This window comes from Lepidochelys olivacea (genome assembly GCF_965140295.1).
Source record: "Lepidochelys olivacea isolate rLepOli2 genome assembly, chromosome: 4".
Classification (NCBI taxonomy): domain Eukaryota; kingdom Metazoa; phylum Chordata; order Testudines; family Cheloniidae; genus Lepidochelys; species Lepidochelys olivacea.
Genome location: NC_140414.1, coordinates 23,261,291 through 23,282,384, shown reverse-complemented (window position 1 = coordinate 23,282,384; position 21,094 = coordinate 23,261,291). Strand labels below are relative to the sequence as shown.

The following is a 21,094-nucleotide window of genomic DNA, read 5'->3' as shown; positions in this document are numbered from 1 at the left end:
GCGGTGCATAGCAGTGGAGGGGTTGGGTAGGGGGTTCCAGGGGGCAGTCGAGACAGGGAGCAGGGGGCAGTTAGGGGCAGGGGGTCCCAGTAGGCAGTCAAGGGACAGGGAGCAGGGGACGGTTGGATGGGGCGGAGGTTCTGGGGCGGTCAGGGGTTGGGGAATGAGGGGGGTTGGATAGAGCGTGGGAGTCTGGGGGGCCTGTCAGGGGGCAGAGGTGTGGATAGGAGTCAGGGCAGTCAGGGGATAGGGAGCAGGAGGGTTTGGATAGCGGGTGGGATTCGGGGGGGGGGCGGTTTGGGAAAGGGGGTCCCAGGAGGGGGCCATCAGGGAACAAGGAGCAGGGGGGGTTGGATGGGTTGGGGGTTCTGAGGGGGACAGTTGGGGGTGGGAAGTGGGAGGGGGCGAATAGGGGGCAGGGGCCAGGCTGTTTGGGGAGCACAGCCTTCCCTACCCGGCCCTCCATACAGTTTCGCACCCCGATGTGGCCCTCGGGCCAAAAAGTTTGCCTATCCCTGGTCTAGATAATACTTAGTCCTGCCACGAGTGCAGGGGACTGGACAAGATGACCTCTCGAGGTCCCTTCCAGTTCTAGGATTCTATGAGCACGGAAGGCTCATCGTGCCTGCAGCCACAGCAACTGCTGAGAGAGCCCCGGGTAGCCAACCCCAGGATGGGTCATATGGGGGTGTATCACAACCCCTCTCCCAAGCCTCCCTGGCAAGGACCCATGCGGTAATTCCAGCACTCCGGGATCAGTGAGGGGTCAGGAAAATGGGGAGAGGGAGGAAAAGGAAGAGTCTAGTAAGAGTGAGCCATGGCCTTACAGCAAGGCCTACAATAGCAGCACTGCTGTATTGCCCTGCTGCTGAGTGCTGGAGAGCTAACTAGGCCCTGCACTTTGTGGTAGGATGCATCACCAGCGAGTGCTCTCGCAGCACTGGTAGCTAAGTCGATTGGTCTGCAACCTTTCCTTGCACACACAAATGGAGCAGCACAAACACCCTGCGACTGCCTGACAGGAATGAAGAGCAGGTGCTGAAGAGCCTCATGTGCGTGCTATGGCGCACAAGCTCTGTGGCTGGTGACGTACAGCTGGGATATGGAGCGCCAGAGCTGGGCTAATGCTATAAAGCTTTGCAGAGGGCAATGTGGACAGGTACCAGATTCCGTAAAGGGTGGTCCGGAGGCCATAACTTTGTTAAAATAGTTGAAGAAGAGCCCCCCTTAAAGACAATGTTCTGCTAGCAGCAAACTGGCGTTGGGGTGAAGCAAGAGCAGCCTGGAATTGTCACCTGCCCCCTCCACTGTAAATATATTAATCCTGTTTTTGACCCGAGCAGTTAGGCAGAAATTTGGGGTCTTGTGAGTTGTTCCAGGCAGAAAAAGGAATTGGTGATTGACTTGGGTATTTCTTTGGCACAATCCTCTTTGGTTAGAACATATGAAGTCCTGGTTTCCTGAACAGAGCAGCAGGAATCAAACAGGAAATTGTATCTTTGCTCAGCAGACCAAGCCTCTGTCAGTCAGCTCTCAGCCTCAAAAGCTCTTTCTATAGGATTTTCCTCCGGGCCATGCTCCCAGGATTTTGTCCTTTGCTTTCAGCTGCTTTTCTCTCAGCCTCTGTGGTTGTGGTCTTGGTCTCCTCTCTGATGCAGTCATACACCTCGACTCAAAACAATACCCCGTGAAGCCCCTTCACGCATACAGCTCAAATTCCTGAGCAGCCTCACATATGCCTTTGTTTTGGATGGTGCATGTGTTTTGGTTGGAGGCTGCCATTATTTTAGTTACCTGGTTCCATAAAGGAGTTTAGTGGTGTCTTACAATTATCTTAAATGAAGGGTGATGGTTACATCACCAATGGGGTTTAATCCAACACACAACAGTACGAATATCCAAGGTCAAATGAGCCATCTTAATCCCGTTAGCCTAGATCAGGCCTGTATAATCCCAGAGTTTGCATAGGCCTGCAGATGTAACCCAAATACCCGCTGGAGTCTGTCCCATCTAGTGGCACCAAGACCACTTAGAAAGAGAGATAAGTCTGTAGAGCAAATTTATTAAACAGCCAGTTGGCTTTTAGCTCATGCAGTACAGGCTCATGCACTAAGCTCCGGAGGCTCTAGGTTCGATCCCGCCCTCCAACAACTGATCAGTGTTACACAGACCCAAGCAAACTGCTGCTCTGGAGAACCACCCAACATGGCAAAAAGCACTCAGGTGTTCACACAGAAACAGCCCCTAGGCAAGGGCTGTTTCCCCCCCATATGCAGTGAGAATGGGAAACTGAGCCCCTACTGCAAGTAACTTTTAAACCCTTCCACCCAGGAAGTTAATCTAATCTTTTGTGAAGGCATTCTATCAAAAATAGCTATCCTGTGACACAGAGTAAAACAGTCCCTCTCCCCACCCAACGTGCATTATAAACCTGTGGAACTCACTTCCACAAGATGTCATTGGATCCGAAGAGCTCAGCAGTTTTTTTTTTTTTAGGCTTGGATGTGTATATGACTAATAATGAGAGCATTTATAGTTCCATGGAACAGATATAGACTCTTATGCTTCAGTGCACAAGCCAACTACTAACTGAGCCTGGGGTTAGGAAGAGGTCTCCCTTGGGATGGCTTGCTGGGCACACATATGGAGGAAGAAGAACAATCTGCTGCAGTTGGACACAGGGCACAATTTTCAGGCTGGGGTGAATGTTAGGCTGCGTTCACAGCCACAGTAACACACTTTCCCTCCATGCCAGAGCCTGAGGCATGGCACCATGCCAAAGACTGAGTGAACCAGATGCAGCCTGCAGCTTTGAATTCATGATCAAAGCGAGCACTCCTCTGAGCTAACGCCAGCTCTCGGGAAATGGCTTGGGGAATCTTTCTCCTCTTCCCCTGGCCTTAATAACATTACACTGATAGCTGCCTGGCTCTGCATTTCATTTCACTGCACTAAAGGGAAACTGTCTCATCCCCCTCATCTCCCAACACGGGTATTCCCCTTCCCTCCCCTGTTCTTCAGCCTGCCTACATGGGCCATTGCCTCCTGCACAGAACAAAACAATTCTCACTGATTAAGGCATAGGAATGTTTCCTACTCTCTCCTCTGATTTCTTTTCAGACATCTTTTCCCTGCGTCTCTTCTCCCCTCCACCCACATCCTTTTAAATCCTCTGTATGTAGATTTGAATCTTGGCACGAGACAACCTATTGTCAGATGGCTTCAAAGCTCCTGCTTTCGCTGCTGTGCTACTGATTAGGCCAGGTCTGAAACGTCAAGGCCTTGGCTTCCCGGCACTCTCACACCTTGACTTTTGCTCTTCATCCTGCTCCGTTGTTAGCTTCCCCTCAGCATCAGTCCTGTGACTAGTGAGAAGATCCTGAGAGCCCTTTTAGACTCCTTGTCCACCTTCATACAACATGGGGCATTGCCTGTTCCTCCTGCCTTGAAAAACCTTCTCCATTAGTTCTCCCCAGCGTGGCTCAAATCTAAAGGCCCTTATTTAATTTACTTTTTCAGGCAAACTCCAACTCCTTGAGTAAGCCAGCAGGGTTTGGCCTATATACATAGCACCCACCACTATCATATCTGAGGACCTCACTATCTTTAATGTGTTAACCTCACAACACCCCTGAGAGGCAGGGCAGTGCTGTTATCCCCATTTACAAATAGGGCACTGAGGCACAGAGAGACTAAAGGCCAGATTCACAAAGGTATTTAGGTGCCTAAAGATGCAGGTGGGCCCCTAGTGGGATTTTTCAAAAGTACCTAGGTGCCTCACTCCCATTGACTTTCATTAGGAGATAAGCACCTAAGCTTGCTTTAGATCAGTGATACTCTGATCTAATTTCAGGAGCCAAATTAGCAATCAACATTACCCAAAAGAGCCACAGCAGTGTGAATTCATTGTTTGTTTAACTGGAGTACTATATATTCATATTCAAACACCTTACCCAATAATCAGAGGTGCTGAGGAAGTTGGTGGAAGTGGCATGTCTTCAATTCTTCTGAAAACTTGACACCAGTTGTTTTTGCACTGGGCATGGAAAACCAGTGGCTGTTTGTTAGTTAAAAATGTCCCCCTTGTAATGGTATAATTCAGGTCTGGTATAACTCTGCACCCCCCCAAGAGGGATGAAATCATGGGTGGGATGAAGTCTCCGGCAGAGCAGTAGTTACCCTGAGCCAAGTAGCGTAAACTCTCCCCTGTACATCAGCCCAACACTTCTGAAATGAGAAATGACCCTGGCAATACCAAAGTGAGCTCGAACACAGAAGTGAAGCCCAACCGAAGCTCAGTGAAACACAGGGAACAAAATGCCGAGGCAGGTTCATCCCCCAGGGCTGGATCCCTTTGCTGTTTGGTGCTATGACTTGGATGTTGTCCTCGAATAGTGGTAATTGTAACAAATTTGCCTGTCACCTCTTTAAAACAAACTCTTACCACAGCAGATATTCTACATGGACTGTGCATGAGAGGAGAGCCAGGAGGACACAGTGGGATATGTAGCGCTCACTGATGTTCATTCATCTGAAGCACTGCCCGTCTCACGTAGTTACAGAGAAACGCAGGTTTTCCAGAAGGGGAGTCTTGGATCTTTGTTTCTTTATTCCCCAGCCCCATTCTCTGCAGTAACGGTGATCTCTGCAAATCTGTATGTTAATTCCGCAGTCATCATTTTCGTTGATCAGGATGAGGATGCTATCTGCATAGCACTAGTAGAAAGGGTTGGGATATGTAAGGGTTAAGGAAAGACCTGGGAAACTGCTGGTGTGCTATGATGGCAATAGGGAGTGAGGCACAGACAAGTACGATTTTTTTTCCTTGATAGTAAAGTGCCATTTCCCCCCCCTGTTTTTTGTTTGTTAAGGATTGATAAGTGTTGCAGCTGCATAAGGAATATGGTTGTCTAAAAAGAATACCCTTTGTGTAAAAAAGTGTTGTTTTTTACCCTTCCTTTTTTTCCCAGATACATAAACGAGCTTGGGGTCATGGCCCCCTTTTTTTCCCCCCTGTGAACTGCTAATTAAGGGAACTTGTGGCTACAATTACTGCAAAGAAATGTATCTTCAAGGTAAAAATGTCTGTAAAATATGCTTAATGCTGTAAACAGGGGCAGGAATAATTATATTCAGCATATAGCTATTAATATTCATTGTATGGGTGTTGATATTACTAAATAAGGGGTTTAGGGGTGTTGTAGTAAATGTAGGTATTTACATACTAACTTAAATAAAAAAGGGTGTGCTGTAACTAATTCTGTGCTTACTCAACAATTGTGTCTAGGGGAACATGTACCACAATAAAGAAGCCCGTTTATTCAATCTGCCTCTGGGTCCTCCTGCTCATCCTCTAACAGAAAGCAGGCTGGATGTAAGGCAGATTTAAAACACTGATTTTCATATGAAGCATCGAGAGGGCAGCTTCTGTTGATTTGCAGAAAGGGAAAGTTTCATCACCACCCACACACATGGAGTAAGTGGTATCGTTGATGCCTTGGAGTGCTTCACGAACTCACGTTGACCATATCTTCATCTTGGGAAGGGCTTTATATTCATTGCTTTCTTTCCTTCTCCAGCTGGCGAGAAGGGCTATGTGCTGCCGAGTGCACGTGAGAGAAGGAGAGGGGTCTGGGAAGGCTGCTAGATAGAGGAAATGTCTTGTTGGAGGTAGATGAATGAAGTGGTTTGGGGTGACGGGCCATAGGTTCAGCGTGGAAAGGAAGCACAGTAGTGCCACACAAATGGGGTTGGTGGTGGGGTCCTTTGGAGGTGAAAGGCAGCTTCACAGCACCAGCTCCTCCTCATCCTCTACATAGCCACCTCTGTCCCTGCCATCTCCTTGCCAGACAGGATGAAGAATGATGGAAGAGCCACACGGGCCTGGATTTTCAAGTGCTCAGCACACAACGTGCCAAGCCACTTATCTAGGTGTCTAAACGGGAGCAGAGTGCTTTTCGAACCTCTGGCCCTGATTGGGGATGCTGAGCTGTGTGGAAGAATATAGCTCCTAGTGCATATGTTCCTCTCATATGGCAGGATAATTTACAGCGCAATACGCATCATCAGTGACTGCTGATCTGAGCCACAGGGATGTCACTCCACTCCCCCAGCCCAGCTTTCTCCGCATTTACCATGAGTGGGATGTGCATGTGTTACCTACACACCTCTTGGGTGTGGTGTTCTGTCCCACCTAGTGGCAGAGAGAGAGAGAGAGATTATGAATCTGCTCTATAGCCTTAGCTAACAGCCAGCTGGCTTTTAGTTCATGCAGTAGAGGCTCATGCATTAAGCTCTGTAGGTCCCAGGTTTGATCCCGCCGATGGCCAGGGTCTGTCGGTGTTACACATGCATGGTCAGTAGGGAGGCTACCTAGCAGCAGACTGGCCTTGGCAGCAGGGCTGGAGTAGTAGTGGCCCAAGATTCATTGGCTTGTCCTCCGCAAACCTCAGGGATCATCAGCCTCCGCTTGTTTCACAGGCGATGCTCCCAGCTTATTCAGTGCCACTCCTGGCCCTGCCTCCCAGTTAGCACTCTGTGCTTTGCCTGGGAGTTGTGCATCTTTATAAAATAAATCCTCCCTTCTGTACGTGGGTTTATTTCCACAGGCAGGAGAGAGGATGGCCCAAGGCGTGTTTATGACAGCTTAAGACTGCCTGTGCCACATCTTTCTTTGCGGTGGCGGGGGCAGCCTGCACCGATCCCCTACTGTGTTTTACTGCTCCACGCACTGCAGTGCAGTCCAGCTGTGGGAGAGGCAGCTGTGCTCTCGTGTGTTTTACGCACCATCCACAAAATGGTCGCCCGTGCTCTGATTCCAGAATCTCCAATACTGGGGGTGACCCGCGATAACGTGTGAAGCAGAGAGAGAGCGCACCACTGGATTTTCTCAAACTAGGTTAAACTCAAAATGCCAGTTTAAGAGCGAGGGGCCTACTGGCCTGGGATGTGGGGGATTCTCCAGCACGTGGCCAGTCTTTCTCCGAGCTCTGTGCTGGCTCCGCCAGGAGGTCAGGGTGGGACCACGTGGGGAGGCTTCTCGAGCTGTGCTAGGCAGGAGGTCAGACTCCATCCCGCTGGTCCTTTCTGGCCTGATGGCTCGAGCTGCAGAGGTGTGGAGGAGCAAAGAGGGAATGCCAGTTTAACCTAGTATCACCAAATCTAGCTGCGCTAGCTCACTCTCTGTACTTTGCACATTCTTGTGGGATATATATATTTTTTACATATTACAATATATATATATATAATATTTTGCTTTGCTTTGTAAATCAGCACAAGACATTTCGGAAGTTAGCTCAGTAAAATAAACATGAAAGGCCACCTTGCAACTATGATCATTGGCCAGCATTTTGAGCTAAACCATGTGCCAGGCACTAACAGATCCATTAAAATAAAATGGTTACAGCGTTAATGTTTTGGTGATCTTTTGATTCCAGGTGTTTTCGGGAGTGGCCAGCTCTTTTCCTTACTCAAGCATATGACCTTACTGTTGGCTACTACTTATGTGATCTTGTCAATTACAAATCCAGAAGGGAGCTTCTGGAGTATAGGGGAATTGCTAGTAGGAGAGGTTTGCTCTAAATTTAATCCTTTTATATGTCAGGACAGTCTCGCTCTGAAAACGAGCCAGGAATATAAATGGCCACTATCTCCTCATATAATTACTATGGCAACTCTGATTATTTTAGGTAGTTCATTTAAAATCAAATAGTTGGTGAACTAATTGAAATTGAGTTGGTATTTTATTCTGCGGAGGAAAGGTGGGGATTAGAGTCTTCTCACTGTAGATCTGCGATGATTTATTAGCTATTTATAAATCAGGAGATGGCTGTGGTGAAGTAACATTTGCAAGGACCTGATTTCCCACAAGGGTCACGTCTACTCTCACCATGAAATACATCTGATTGAAAAGATTTGCTTTTGCTCTGGTCCTGGAGCTGTTGGGGACTTTTTGCTGGGCTATTTCAGCTCTCAGGGTTATGTATGGAATATGTATGCTGGTGTAGCTGCCCCACTGTAAGTCCCACAGAGTAGATGCGCTGTATGGGTGTAAGACTAGATTTGCTCCATCATATCTGCTACACCTATATCGCTACCTGTATCCCCAATACAGACAGTTCCTTGGTCTTGCCCTTCAGTTCTCGTCAGCTGTTCTAATCACTGTGGATGGGAGGTTGGGGGTTGCACACTGGAGAGCTCCTTGTGGAGCTTGAAAAGGGAGAAAGAAAGACTGCTTTTCCGTGGGCTACTTTTTGTAGGGACAAATCCCGGTCCCAGTCAAGCCAATAGGAAATCTCCAATTGGTTCAGCTGGCTCAGGACTGGACTCTGTCACAGCCTGTTCCTGGAAGGTGCTGAGCAACTTGGAGAGGTGCTGTCAGCCTTCAACCACCATAGATGTCCCTGGGAGGTATGGTCTCCGAGCACCTGTCAGGATCATGCCCTTAATGCACACTTTTTTTCTTTAATCTGTCTGTCATTTAAGTTGTCAAAATGAAGTCCTGACCATCTGTGGCCATTAAAGATCCCGTGGCACGTCTTAAAAGAGCCTGGGGTCCTGGCTAAATCCCTGCCTGTGAAACTACCTAAAAATGACCCTCAGAGTTTCAGTTGGATACTACATTGGCCACTTCCTATCCTTCCCTGCTGTGCAGCCTTGCTAGTCACTGCTGCAGAGATACCACGTTCTGCCCCAGAGGTGATTGCACTCCAGTGGTGGGTAAAGTAATTCCTGAAAAATGTTAGGGATAAATCCTTCTCTCATTTATACCCACTGGATCTTACTGAAGTTACTTGGGTGTAAATTGGGAATGGAGCGAGGCTGATAGCTTTTAAAGTGTTTTGGTGACCATCCGAATGGAAGCCACTGTATAAAGGGATGGACAGTGCCCAAGAACATTGATGGCACTTCCCACATTAAAACAACAAACAAGCACTATGTTTTCATTCTTTCAGCTTTAAAATTCTTGTCCTTGGTGGCATTTCAGCATAACACACATTCTTCAGGGTCCCTGCTGCTGTTTACCCCTGTGTTAAATAAAGTCTTAGGGCCAGATTTCCAGCTGGTGCAAACAGTTTGATTTAAATGGAGCTACTTCAATATATGCCAGTTGAGAATCTGGCCCAGTATAGTCTCTCTCTCTCCCTCCCCCTGCCCCCCCCCCCCGTACCCATCACAGAAAGGGAAATAAATAGTGAATTGACAAGGAAAATCAATGCTCCATTAGTGTAATGAACTTATTCCCTCTGAACCCAGTTATCTTTCATTCTACTTTTGTTCAACTGAGCACCATTAAGATGCTGCCCTTGGATACAGAAATGATCTGATCCTCTGCAATCATTGGAGCCCTTCTTGTGTTAGATGGAGGTCCCAGCAGCTGCTGCTTTCAGCAATACCTCTGTCCCCATTAATGACATGCTAGAGATGGGCCCAAACAAAAACACCAAGTCCACTGCTCTTGAAATGTGGAGGGCCTTGGCTTTTATTTCAGAATTTGGCTCTAGATCCAAATGTCATGACTAGCCTCTCTTGTAGAAAGGGCTGAACCAAACACCCATGACCAATATCTTTTTCACAATGATACAAGGGCCACAGGATCCTGTGCAACATATTGTTATTTATTGTATAAACTGGATATGCCGTATGTCCTGTTCGTCACACATTTGTTCCCATAATTGCATTTTGGGGCAATTTCGAAGGCCACCTTTTAGAGACACTTGTGCCAGGCTCTCCTTTTTTTGGATAATAAGCTGTCAAGTTGATATGTCATAAATAACGGAATGAATTTTTCTAATTTGATAGGCATCCCAGTCCTCTCATTTAAAAAAACCTTGTGCAAAAAATTAGAACAAGGCTGGAGAGCCAGCTTCAAAGAACCTAGAGTGAGAATTAAAGAGTCTGGACTCTTCATCACGTCATCATCTTTCCTGACCTGATACTTTGCAGCTATTCTCATTACAATGATGTGTGGGAAGGATGATAGGAGTTTCAATTAACGTTTGTATCCCCCTCTCAGGAATCAAAAGACAGGCTGAATTCAGCAATATACTTAAGCATGTGTCTGATTTTAACAAAAGAACGGCCATACTGGGTCAGACCAAAGGTCCATCTAGCCCAGTATCCTGTCTTCTGACAGTGGCCAATGCCAGGTGCCCCAGAGGGAATGAACAGAACAGGTAAGGTAATCATCAAGTGATCCATCCCCTGTCGCCCATTCCCAGCTTCTGGCAAGCAGAGACTAGGGACACCATTCTTGCCCATCCTGGCTAATAGCCATTGACGGACCTATCCTCCATGAACTTATCTAGTTCTTTTTTGAACCCTGTCATAGTCTTGGTCTTCACAACATCCTCTGGCAAGGAGTTCCATAGGCTGACTGTGTGTTGTGTGGAAAAAATACTTCCTCTTGTTTGTTTTAAACCTGCTGCCTATTAATTTCATTGGGTGACCCCTAGTTTAAGTGTTGAAGCCAACAGAACTGCTAATGCCTTAAAGATAGGCACATGCTTAAGAACCTTGCAGAATCAGGGCCTTCAAGGAGCCCTGAGCCACCACAGCAGCAGCCACCCTATCTCAGAGGTCCAAATCAGTGCTGCAAACAGCGCCCACCAAACCTTGGTAAGAGGCCACTGGACAAGTGTTGGTCCTCAATGGATCATACGGAGCGAGCACTGGCTAGATGAGGAGAAGCATGCATCCAGGATTGCCCTGTAGTCTAGAAGACAATTGAGGTATTATCGACTGCTGCTGCCCAGAGAGAGCTTTACATGTCACGGACCTGATCCAAAGCCCGTCTATGGGGAGTTTTTCAGTTGACTTCGGGTTAGGCCCCCTTAGAGGATGTTTGAAAGCCAGCTAGGGTGCCATTGTCTCAATATCATAGTCCAGTCCTCAACGCTCCCCACATTTTATCCTCCAATGTTCAACATCCCCTCCTCCCCAAAACTCTGCTTGCTTTCTCTTATGTTGGTTTGGAACATGGAAAATGGAACTAATTTAGGGCCAAATTCAGTATGATCGTGACTCACAATGGGCAAATAAATTGGGCTAAATCCATTGTTGGTGTGATACCACTGAAGTCTGTTTGGTCCTTTGACTTCAGTGGGGCTGCCTGGGTGAAAATCAGCACAAGAATCTGCAAACATTTTGGCAAATTAAGTTTTTATTGCATTTTCCTCTCATGACTCAGGCCCATTCATGCCAACTGGCAAAGGGTTCAGAGTTCTTAACAAGCAGCTCCTATCTCAGACCTGACAAACTCACTCCACCTAATACACCACTTTCATGATAGTTATCCATCAAGGGTAGCATGTTTGGTCTCTACTGAAAGCCTGTGACTCATTAATACTCATAATCTTTGTGAAATGTGTGTAATATTTAAGGACTAATGTAACAATATTGACAGTCATGTCCTTAGAGTCTTGGAGTGAAAGTGAGTCACTAGGGAATCATGTCTTGGTAATGGCCCAGTCAAGCAGGAGGGAATTGTTAACCCTCCTTGGCTAGCCGATTATGTAATGTGTTGCTCACTCGTCCCCCCATTCCAACAACCCAAAAAGTCAATGGAAAGCCATTAAAGGTAAGCTATAAACATCAAAACCACTTGGATGTGAAAAGGAATGATTCAACAGTGAGGGAGTGGCATGTCTGTGAATAAAGACAAAAAACAGATGCAGTATGTCCTAGATGGGGGAAAGACACTGGACATCACAAAGAGACACTTTGAAGGGACCGGGATGCATCTATGGTCAACCTGCAGGGCAAAGATTGGGCTGGTACAGCCTGAGTGACTGACAGGCTGGTTGTGTTAGGGAGTTAACACCCACCTGGCAAAGGCAAGACAATCTTGCACTGGAGGCAGATGGCAACAAGATGACTTACAGCCCCAGAGTCCTGAGTAGTGTCACAACTTTTGATGTTACAGTTTCACCCACTGTGATTATAGAGTTGTGACAAAGCGGGACTGTTCTTAATGTTTCCTCTGAATAGTGTGGGGGTGCCTCAGTTTTCCCTATGCAGTTCTTAAGTATCTAGGTGGTGGGATAAGGGTGTATTATCATTGCAGAGCCCTAGAGGGCAGGTGTGTGCAGGGGTCTGGACACAGAGAATGGCCAACACCCTGTTTCCTGGCAACTGGTGGCCTGCCCTTCCCTGCTGCAAGGTGAGAGCTAAAGGGATGGAGAACAAAGGAATCTAGTGACCCCCTGGCCTGGGAAAGGGACAAGCCCAGAGGAGGAGAGGCTGGAGAGAGTTTCAGTTGGGGGCTGGCTGGGGACATGGAGTGAAGTGCAGACTTGGTTGTCTGGCTCACTGCCCCCCACAAAATGGACCCAGCTGAGGGGTCCTGTTCTCTGTACCTACAAGCTCTGTTTTAGACCATGTTCCTGTCATCTAATAAACCTCCTGTTGTACTGGCTGGCTGAGAGTCACGTCTGACTACGAAGTTGGGGTGCAGGACCCTCTGGCTTCCCCAGGACACCGCCTGGGCGGACTCACTGTGGGAAGCGCATGGAGGGGCAGAGGATGCTGAATGCTCTGAGGTCAGACCCAGGAAGGTGGAAGTTGTGTGAGCTATGTGTCCTGAAGACAGTCTGCTCACAGAAAGGAGACTTCCCCAGAGTCCTGACTGGCTTCATAGGGAGCAGTTCCAGAGCATCACCCGGGGACTCCGTGACAAGAGTTAATAGATACTTTTGCAATCTTTTTCAGGTTGTGTCATAACCTTTGCAGTTTGGAACTGTAGATGTTTTGCAGTTAATCAATTTCACCAATATTTCAGGTCATTTCCTTGCAACCACACTGCAGGGGTTGCTGCTTGATATGATATAAACACAAATAGACAGGAAACCTCAGCCATGTGTGTTTACTCCAGGTGAGAAGAAATGCATGACATACTGACATCTAATATTCTCTGTTAAAAGGGCAAATTAAAATTAAAATTCTTAATAATACAAAACATCTCGTGCAGATGGAATCTGTTTTCTTTTTGTTTGCATAAAATTATTCAGAGACTGAAATAGGCATATATAGTCACCATACATGTATGTATTCCCAGCACGGTGAGGTCCTTGCTAAACAACACAGACAGTGCTGGACCTGGAGCTGTGTGGAAGCTTGTTTGAGTTTACACTTTTGAAATTGTTTTGTGAAATAAGTGCCTCCTGTTTAAGAGAGCAGAAATGCCATAGATTGTGACAGTAGGGTAGTTTTGAATTTTGAAGGTTTAAGTGGATTTTGCTTTTGAACACTGGTCCAATTTGTATGGATTGTATATAATTGCCTTTTCCCCAGCTTCCTCCCAGAAGATGAGCAGCACAGCTGTATTATTATTCTTACAGCCTTTTCTCTTTTGTTGTAAAACAAAACAACAAAATCTATGCAGTATTTATTACAAATGGATTCAGATATACTGGGGATAATAACAAGATGATCAAAGCGTATGGCATCAGGAGACAAATGAGTGAATGACTCAAACTGACACAAGAAAAAGAGTACTTGTGGCACCTTAGAGACTAACCAATTTATTTGAGCATAAGCTTTCGTGAGCTTTGCATCTGATGAAGTGAGCTGTAGCTCACGAAAGCTTATGCTCAAATAAATTGGTTAGTCTCTAAGGTGCCACAAGTACTCCTTTTCTTTTTGCGAATACAGACTAACACGGCTGTTACTCTGAAACCTGACACAAGAAAGGACCCTTTCCTGGTTCGGAAGTCTGAAATAGTCACTGCACACAATTATTAAAAAGTGACTTCAGTTGGGTACAACTGTGCTTTTGTAAATTAAATTAACTTTTTGAAATTAGGAATTTCAGATGAAAATTTTTTGTATGTTTCTTGTCACCTGGAAAACAAATCTGCTGCTGTGGTCCATTAGCGTATATATTGTACACAGCAGCAGCTTTCTCGTCACAAATACATGAAACATTTGTTAAATTAAAAAAATAAATAAAAAGGAAGAAAAGATGATGAGCGAGGGCTCTTCTATAACTCATAGAGCCTGAGCTGCTTTTGGCTCAATCCTGCTAGGTGCTGAGCATGTAAGTATTTTTGTAAACACTGACAACTGTACTTATGTGCCTAACTTTAAGCCTGACCCCTCAGGGAGAAAGGAAGAGTACGGTGGTGATTTAAGGCAGTATGTTAATGGTTAAGTGTGCAAGCTGGTCTCTTGGTTCCAGGACTGGCAGGGCAGGGATGTATTTTTATTCAGCACTTGCCTTATTCCTACTTTTATCGTTGTTTGTATGGTAGTATCATCTAGACACCATAATAAAGATCAGGGCCCCATTGTGCTAGGTGGATAGTCTCTGCCCAAAGAGTTTATAATTGAAATAGCCAAAGGATGGGTGGGGAAATGCCATATGCTCCTTCCATAATGGAAATTATAAGAAAACAGAGTTTGACTGGGCCCAGAGGCAAATAAAAAATCCCCTAACCCAGAAAAAAAGGAAAAACACTGAAGTTAATTTTTGTTTCAGATGCTTAAAAAAAAAAATCAAACTTTAAAACTGACCCTTTTGTTGCTGCCTGGGCCAGAAGTGGAAAATGCATACAGAAGAGTTTTGAAGGGGGAGAAAAAAATGCCTGCAAGCTAAGAGTCCTTGAATGTCCAGCTTCAGCAGAGAGTGGATTTTTATTGCCAAGTTATAAAGCCTTGAGTATAGTGGGTTTTGTAATGGGAACTGTGACAGAACCTTTATCTACAGAGGTATGAATGGCACCTGTTCAATTAGCTGACAAATTAGACTCGACAAAAGACGTGGAAAGGGTGCAGAGGATGGTGCCCGTCAAAAAAGTGGCTGCCTCCCTTCCGATGTAACATCACGAAGGGAAGTTAATGGCTCCTCTGGTGCAGTACAGAATGCACCAGACTAATCCACTTTTCTTAGATGCCATTTATATTACAGTAGCATCTAGAGGTCCCAACCAACGTCGTCAGCTGCTTGTGCTAGGCAGTGTGGACGGTCCCTGCCCAGAAGAGCTTAGATTATATGTGGACAAAGGGTGGGAGAAGAGACACAGGTGACATGACTTGCTCCAGGTCACACAGCAGGTACCTGGCAGAGCTGGGAGGAAAACCCAGTTGTCCTGACTCCCAGTCCAGTGCCCTCTCCACTAGGAGACACTATCTCCCTGTAGGGTTGACTAGACAGCAGAAGGAATTTTTTTAACAAAGGAAAAGAATAAAAACAGACCCTTGATATGCACTATTTATATATATTTCTGTCTTTCAGCATATTTGTGTTTCCTAATGACGGCTCTGGGGGTGACAGCTGGTGCACATCGTTTATGGAGTCATAGGTCCTACAAAGCCAAGCTGCCTTTGAGGATGTTCCTGGCTGCAGCCAACTCCATGGCTTTTCAGGTAGGGATGAGGTTGTCAGATATGATCTTCGGTCTTTGTGCAGTGTTCTCTGCAGGCCAGCACAAGAGTCTCTTCTGTGAAGAGAGGCCAACTATTAAAAATTCCAAGTAAACCCAAACGTCCACCAGTTTCTGTACTGTGCGAAAGCAGCGCTGCAGTGATCACCTCTTTATTTGTACGCACCATCCAGTGCAAGGGAAAACCTGATCAGAGCAATGGTCCATGTAGTCCAGTACCCTGTCTCTGAAAGTGCTCCGTACCAATGCTTCTGAGGACAATTACATGCTACCATGCCCATATAATAAAGTTTCTTCCTAAAACCAGGCAACTAAAGATTGGATTATGATATCATTTAGGCGCATTTTTTATCTTGGTTAATCAAACAACATGTCATGGTTTTCTACAGCAGATTTACAAAGGAGGTATCACTAGCCCCATATTACAGATGGGGAAACTGAGGCCCAGGGATAAGAAGTGATCTGCTCAAGGTCACACAGCAGGCAAGTCACGGATCTCCTGAATCCTAGTCCAGGGCATTATCTATTCGGCAACACAGCATCACTTACATGTATTTCTTTAGTGTAACTGTAAATAATCTTATTACTAATATAAATAATCTGTCAGCTTCAATAACATCTTGTGGCATTGAGTCCCACAGGTTAAGTTACACTTTATGAAGTATTTCCTTTTATCAGTTTTCAGCCTGTTTCCTTTCATTTGGATTGGCCACCTTCTACTTCTTGCATTATGAGAGAGGGTGAATCACAGCACCCTAGGGACCTCTATACCGTTCATTATTTTGTATACCTCTGTTATGGTGCCTCTTATTCATCCTGTTCTCTAAACTAGATAGTGCTAATCTCCTTAATCTCTCCTCCCATTACAAAGAGCACAGCAGAGCTGTTGTTTAAAGCAGTTTAGGAGATGTTTGATTTGATCATACTGCCCTCGCTCCCTGTATGAGCACTGGCTGTTTTCTGCCACTCCACTGATGCAAAGCAGCCCTGCAAAGTGTCATGACATTGCTGCTTGGTGTGTTGAACAACAGTTCAACTTGTAAGCTGAATCAATGAACAGTCAACAAAGAATCAATGGAGCAGCTGGCCACTATTCAGAGGAAATCTTCCCCACTTAATTGCTGTAGACCTGCGTCCACCTCGGATCCAGATGATCAGGACAGTCATGGTTTCAGTGGTTCTTTTGAATTCTGCTTCCTGTGTTCCTGCAGATTTCACACTTGGATACATTGGCCTCAGTTATCAGCGATGGCTGAAGAGTGTACAGTGTAAATCCAGATAAGTGGGGTGCCTAAAAATGGCTTTGTGCTGCCTTTGCACCCCTACTTAGTTACAGTGGTACCATCCAGGTCACCCAGTGGAAGTTATACCAGCCTGAGGGCTGTTCTAATTCACTTCAGCTGTGGGGGGCCTGTGGCAGGGTCGCCCTCCACAACACCCATATGTGGCTTGCCACTGCACTACTCACCTTGTCTCAGCCACACACACGCTGGCAATGGTCTCCCTCAGCACCACTGGTGAGGTGCTGGTAACAAATTTAGACCCTAGCCCCATGTGCAACGTAAACACAAGGGTCTACTTCTCCTCCTGGCTCAGCTCTCCGCTCTTTCCCATTCTCCTACAGAGCAGTGACTCAGGGCTTCTCCCCACTCTGGGAATTTCCCTTCTTCCAGAGCCCGGCACAGGAGCCAGCCTCCCTCATGCAGCCCTCCTTAGTCTTTCCCCAGGCATGCTTGGGAGTCCCTTCTCCAGGGCCTACCAGAGGAACCAGCCCTCCATTCTACAACCCCCCTCCATCCAGCTGAGCTCTCACAACCCTTTGCAGGCATTGCATGGGACTTATAACTGGGCAGGGCCAGATGATCCCTAACCAATCAGGATCCAATGTCTGGGGTGGAGGGGTAGCTGATCAGGCACAGGCCAGGCTGAGCCCTACTCCCCTTAATAGCCAGTCACAGGACTACTATCATGGTAGCCATGACTGCTGACCATTGCCCTATGTTGGCTTCAGGGACAGCAGATCGCATTGGAGGAGCTACAGCATCCCGCCATGTCTAATATTTCAGTATAAGCACGTCTCCACGGGCACTGTGGATTATACTTCACGCTGCGTACTATCGTGGCATGATGTCTTTTGCACAAACCCTATCAGATGCAGCAATTTCATCTCGATAGTCCCAGTAGATTTTTATGCTTGGAGGTACCTGAGCGGGTTCTCTTGACCATCCATTCTAGGACAGGGGTGGCCAACCTGAGCCTGAGAAGGAGCCAGAATTTACCAATGTACATTGACAAAGAGCCGCAGTAATACGCCAGCAGGCGCCCATCAGCTGCCCCCTCCCCCAGCCCCCAATGCCTCCCTCCCACCAGCAGCCCTGCCGATCAGCGCCTCCCTCTCCCTCCCTGCACCTCCCGATCAGCTGTTTCGTGGCATGCAGGAGGCTCTGGGGGAGAGGAGCGAGGGCACGGCAGGCTGAGGGGAGGGGGCGGGAAGGGGTGGAGTGGGGGCAGGGCCTGGGGCAGAGCAGGGGGTTGAGCAGTGAGCGCCCCCCGGCACATTGGAAAGTTGGGGCCTGTAGCTCCAGCCCCGGAGTCGGTGCCTAGACAAGGAGCCGCATAGTAACCTCTGAAGAGCCGCATGTGGCTCCGGAGCCCCAGGTTGGCCGTCCCTGAGCTAGAGTTACTTTCTCAAGCTCTCGTAAGGTTGAGTCACCTTTTTTGTTTCAAAAATGGGGCAGTAGCTGAGTCATATTTACTTCACACACCTGTTCCTTGGCTCCTTTCGTTCACTATGTCAAACCCTGCTGAGTGATATCCACTCTTCCTGAGATGTGCCATTGTGACTCTACCGCATGGGTTTATTTTGTGCCCACTGTATGAAATGAGCTACGTTTTTGATCTTAGCATCAGATGGTCACTAATCATTTTGCTCTGATTACCTTGCACTCAGCTGCAGTATCTGTCTGGAATTTCACTTGAGCTCATATTATTTCCTCTGTCACAAACCAACCTGTTAGAAAACCTCACTTTGCAAGCTTTCTAAGAGACCCAGCAAAGACATCTGGTCTGCATCTTCCTCATAGCTTTGTCTTCTAGCTGTATGTTCGTATATGTATTTTACTCTTGTATTTACTTCAAATGTGTGCTGATGTTTGCTGCTACTACATGTCTGGCACCACACTCCTCCTGTCTGACGTCTTTACATGTCACGTTGTGATTGCCTCTGTATTTGTTACAAACCGTTCTGGTCTCTGCTGTTTTATTTGCCTGTCGATTCTGTCATGACGCATTTTTAATTAGATGCACTTCAGCTCTTTTTCTCTTTTTCGCTAACACTTTCATTTGGGGAAAGCACGTTTTTCACCAGCCCTGCAAATATCCTTTGGTCTATGAAAAGCCAAGTTAATTTCTTGCACTAACATTGCTTTGACCTGATTGTTGGCTCAACCACAAATAGCTTTATTGTATAGGCCTCTAACATAGTGATCAATAGTTTCATTTGGTAAAGAAAATGTGCCTTTTGCCAAGTGACATTCCTGTGTCTTTTTGTCATTTATAAATGATTTTTGTCTAGCAGTCCTCAGGCCTCTTCCTGCTCCCACTGGAGTGTAATGTAAAATTCTAGTGCCTCTGGACCTGCCCCTTGTAGCTTTATGGAGGGTTTCACTCTCTGTGGTTTCTCTGCAATGTTGCTTGCTTCCTGTCAGTTTTGGAAGCAGCGCGACTATCTCCGATAGTTCTCAGCCAGACGGAGGTTCCGGTGACTTAATATGCTTCACTTTACCAAAGCTTTCGTTTTCTTCTGATATCATGGAAATAAAGGTGTGACAGACAGGAATGCTGGAAAGAGACTTGTCTGTATTTCCTGGTCCCAGTCGCCTGACATGGGTTAATGTTATATAAAACTAATACCCTTGTCACATGACAGGAATCAGGACTTCAGTGGTTACTGGTATGTTAACATTCCCATACAAATGTCACTTAAGTCTCACTTTGCTACAGTGGGGGACAATAGTCGAGCTGAGTTTGGGTTTTTCCAGTGTCTCTTTGTTCTTTAATTCTCTGCTGGAACGGAGGTCAAAAAGGAGTTATTTATGTGCAGTCCTGGAAGTCTTCCAGGTACAATTTCAGGATGATGACATTTTCATCATTTACAGATTGGAGACGGGTTCTTTGGTTCTGTGGCTCAGTCCCCCTCAGCAGTACTGATCATTCACACCATACAGTCTCTTAGAAGTCAGCAACTGATATGCAGGGCAGTGATGTCTACCAACTCTGACAACAAAAGCTTCTCCGTTCACAAACTGTGGACCTATGCAGTTGTCTTCTTGGACTTCCTGCATTCTTCAACAATAATAGCGCACGCGCTGTCTTTTGTTATTGCCTCACTCTGGATGTTTCACAGAAACCCCCAGCTGTCCGTCTGCTCTGTTCTCCTGCTGAAAAGAAAGCTGCTGCAACTGACAGTGATGATGCTACTGCCCTTCCTGAAACACTTGCTGCTTTGGAGGGCATATGCTGTGTTGCCTTCCATGTTGTGCCAAGAGGGGGAAAGAAGAAGAGGCCGCTCTGCTGAATGATCTTTGCTTAACACACTGCTATAGATGAGAGCACAGACTAACATCTTCAAATGTGGGGGCCTAAAGTTAGGAGTCCAAATGTATAGTTAAGCACCTAATTAAGTGGTCTGATTTTTCAGAGATGTCCAGCACCCAGCAGCTGTCATTGCAGACACTGGATGGTCAGGACCACTGAAAATCAGACCACTTACAAGTATTTCAGTCCCTTCAAGTGCCTCATTTTAAGTACCCACTCTTGAAATCTGTGGCTATAGAATTTATGCTTACCATGGGACAGGTAAGCTTGTTAACAGCCATTCTTTGCCATCAGACTTTTAACTGACCTTGATATCTCATGACAGCTTGAGCAGACAGGAGCCTGAGCTGTAATTTGTACCCTGACCTGAGATCCAATGTTCAGGGTTTTTAGATCTAAGGTTTTTGTCCCAGCCCATTTGCACACAAAGGAACCAGATCCTATAACAAAGGCACTCTAATACCTAAATCAGGTACACGTCCTACCTTCTCCCTCCAACAACAACCATCATTATAGCTGGCTTCCCAAGTCACTCTCACAAAGACCTGAAGACGAAAATAAAACTAGTGACAAAAGTCCAGTGAGTGAAAATCATTTTTGGCTTTTCTGAGCCTTAATTTTCCAGCATATCTGTGGGCAGTTTTTTGTTGGTGCTGAAGCTACAGTGAGCTAAGGAGTTTAAAATTCTGTTGGAGCTTTGTTTTGGCCTAGGGATAGGCTACTGTAGTTTGTTCCTTCTCCCAGGTCTTTTTGGTCCATTGTCACACATTGGGCCCACTCTTGTAGGGTGCTGAACTCCTGATAAGTTCAATGGGAGAAGAAGGTCATTGACACCTCACAAGATCTGACCCATTTTCTGTGCTGCGTTGGTCCCTAGAGAAGTTGATGATGATGATGAGCTATAATGAATAGTACCATCGTTTGGTTCGTGGACAGTGGAGTGACATTGGCTCTGTTGCTGAGCAGACTAAACCAGAACTCAGAAGTAAGCCATCCTCCCAACTGCATCTCCTCCAGCAGTAGAACAGCTGTCTGATTTTGTTAGAGTGAGAGTTACCTGTTTCCAGGCAGATGCTGCTGACTCAGAGACCCACAGGAAAAACCATCTTCAAAAAACA

At 46.4% G+C, this 21,094-nt stretch overlaps 1 protein-coding gene across 1 annotated transcript in view; it reads left to right on the top strand.

Moving 5' to 3' along the window:
* SCD5 (stearoyl-CoA desaturase 5) overlaps nt 1–21,094 on the top strand; it is an 80,383-nt gene that overhangs the window by 33,233 nt on the left and 26,056 nt on the right. The window contains exon 2 of the mRNA XM_084627013.1: nt 15,233–15,363. Within this exon, the coding sequence (XP_084483139.1) occupies nt 15,233–15,363 (131 nt within the window). The remainder of the gene's footprint in view (nt 1–15,232; nt 15,364–21,094) is intronic.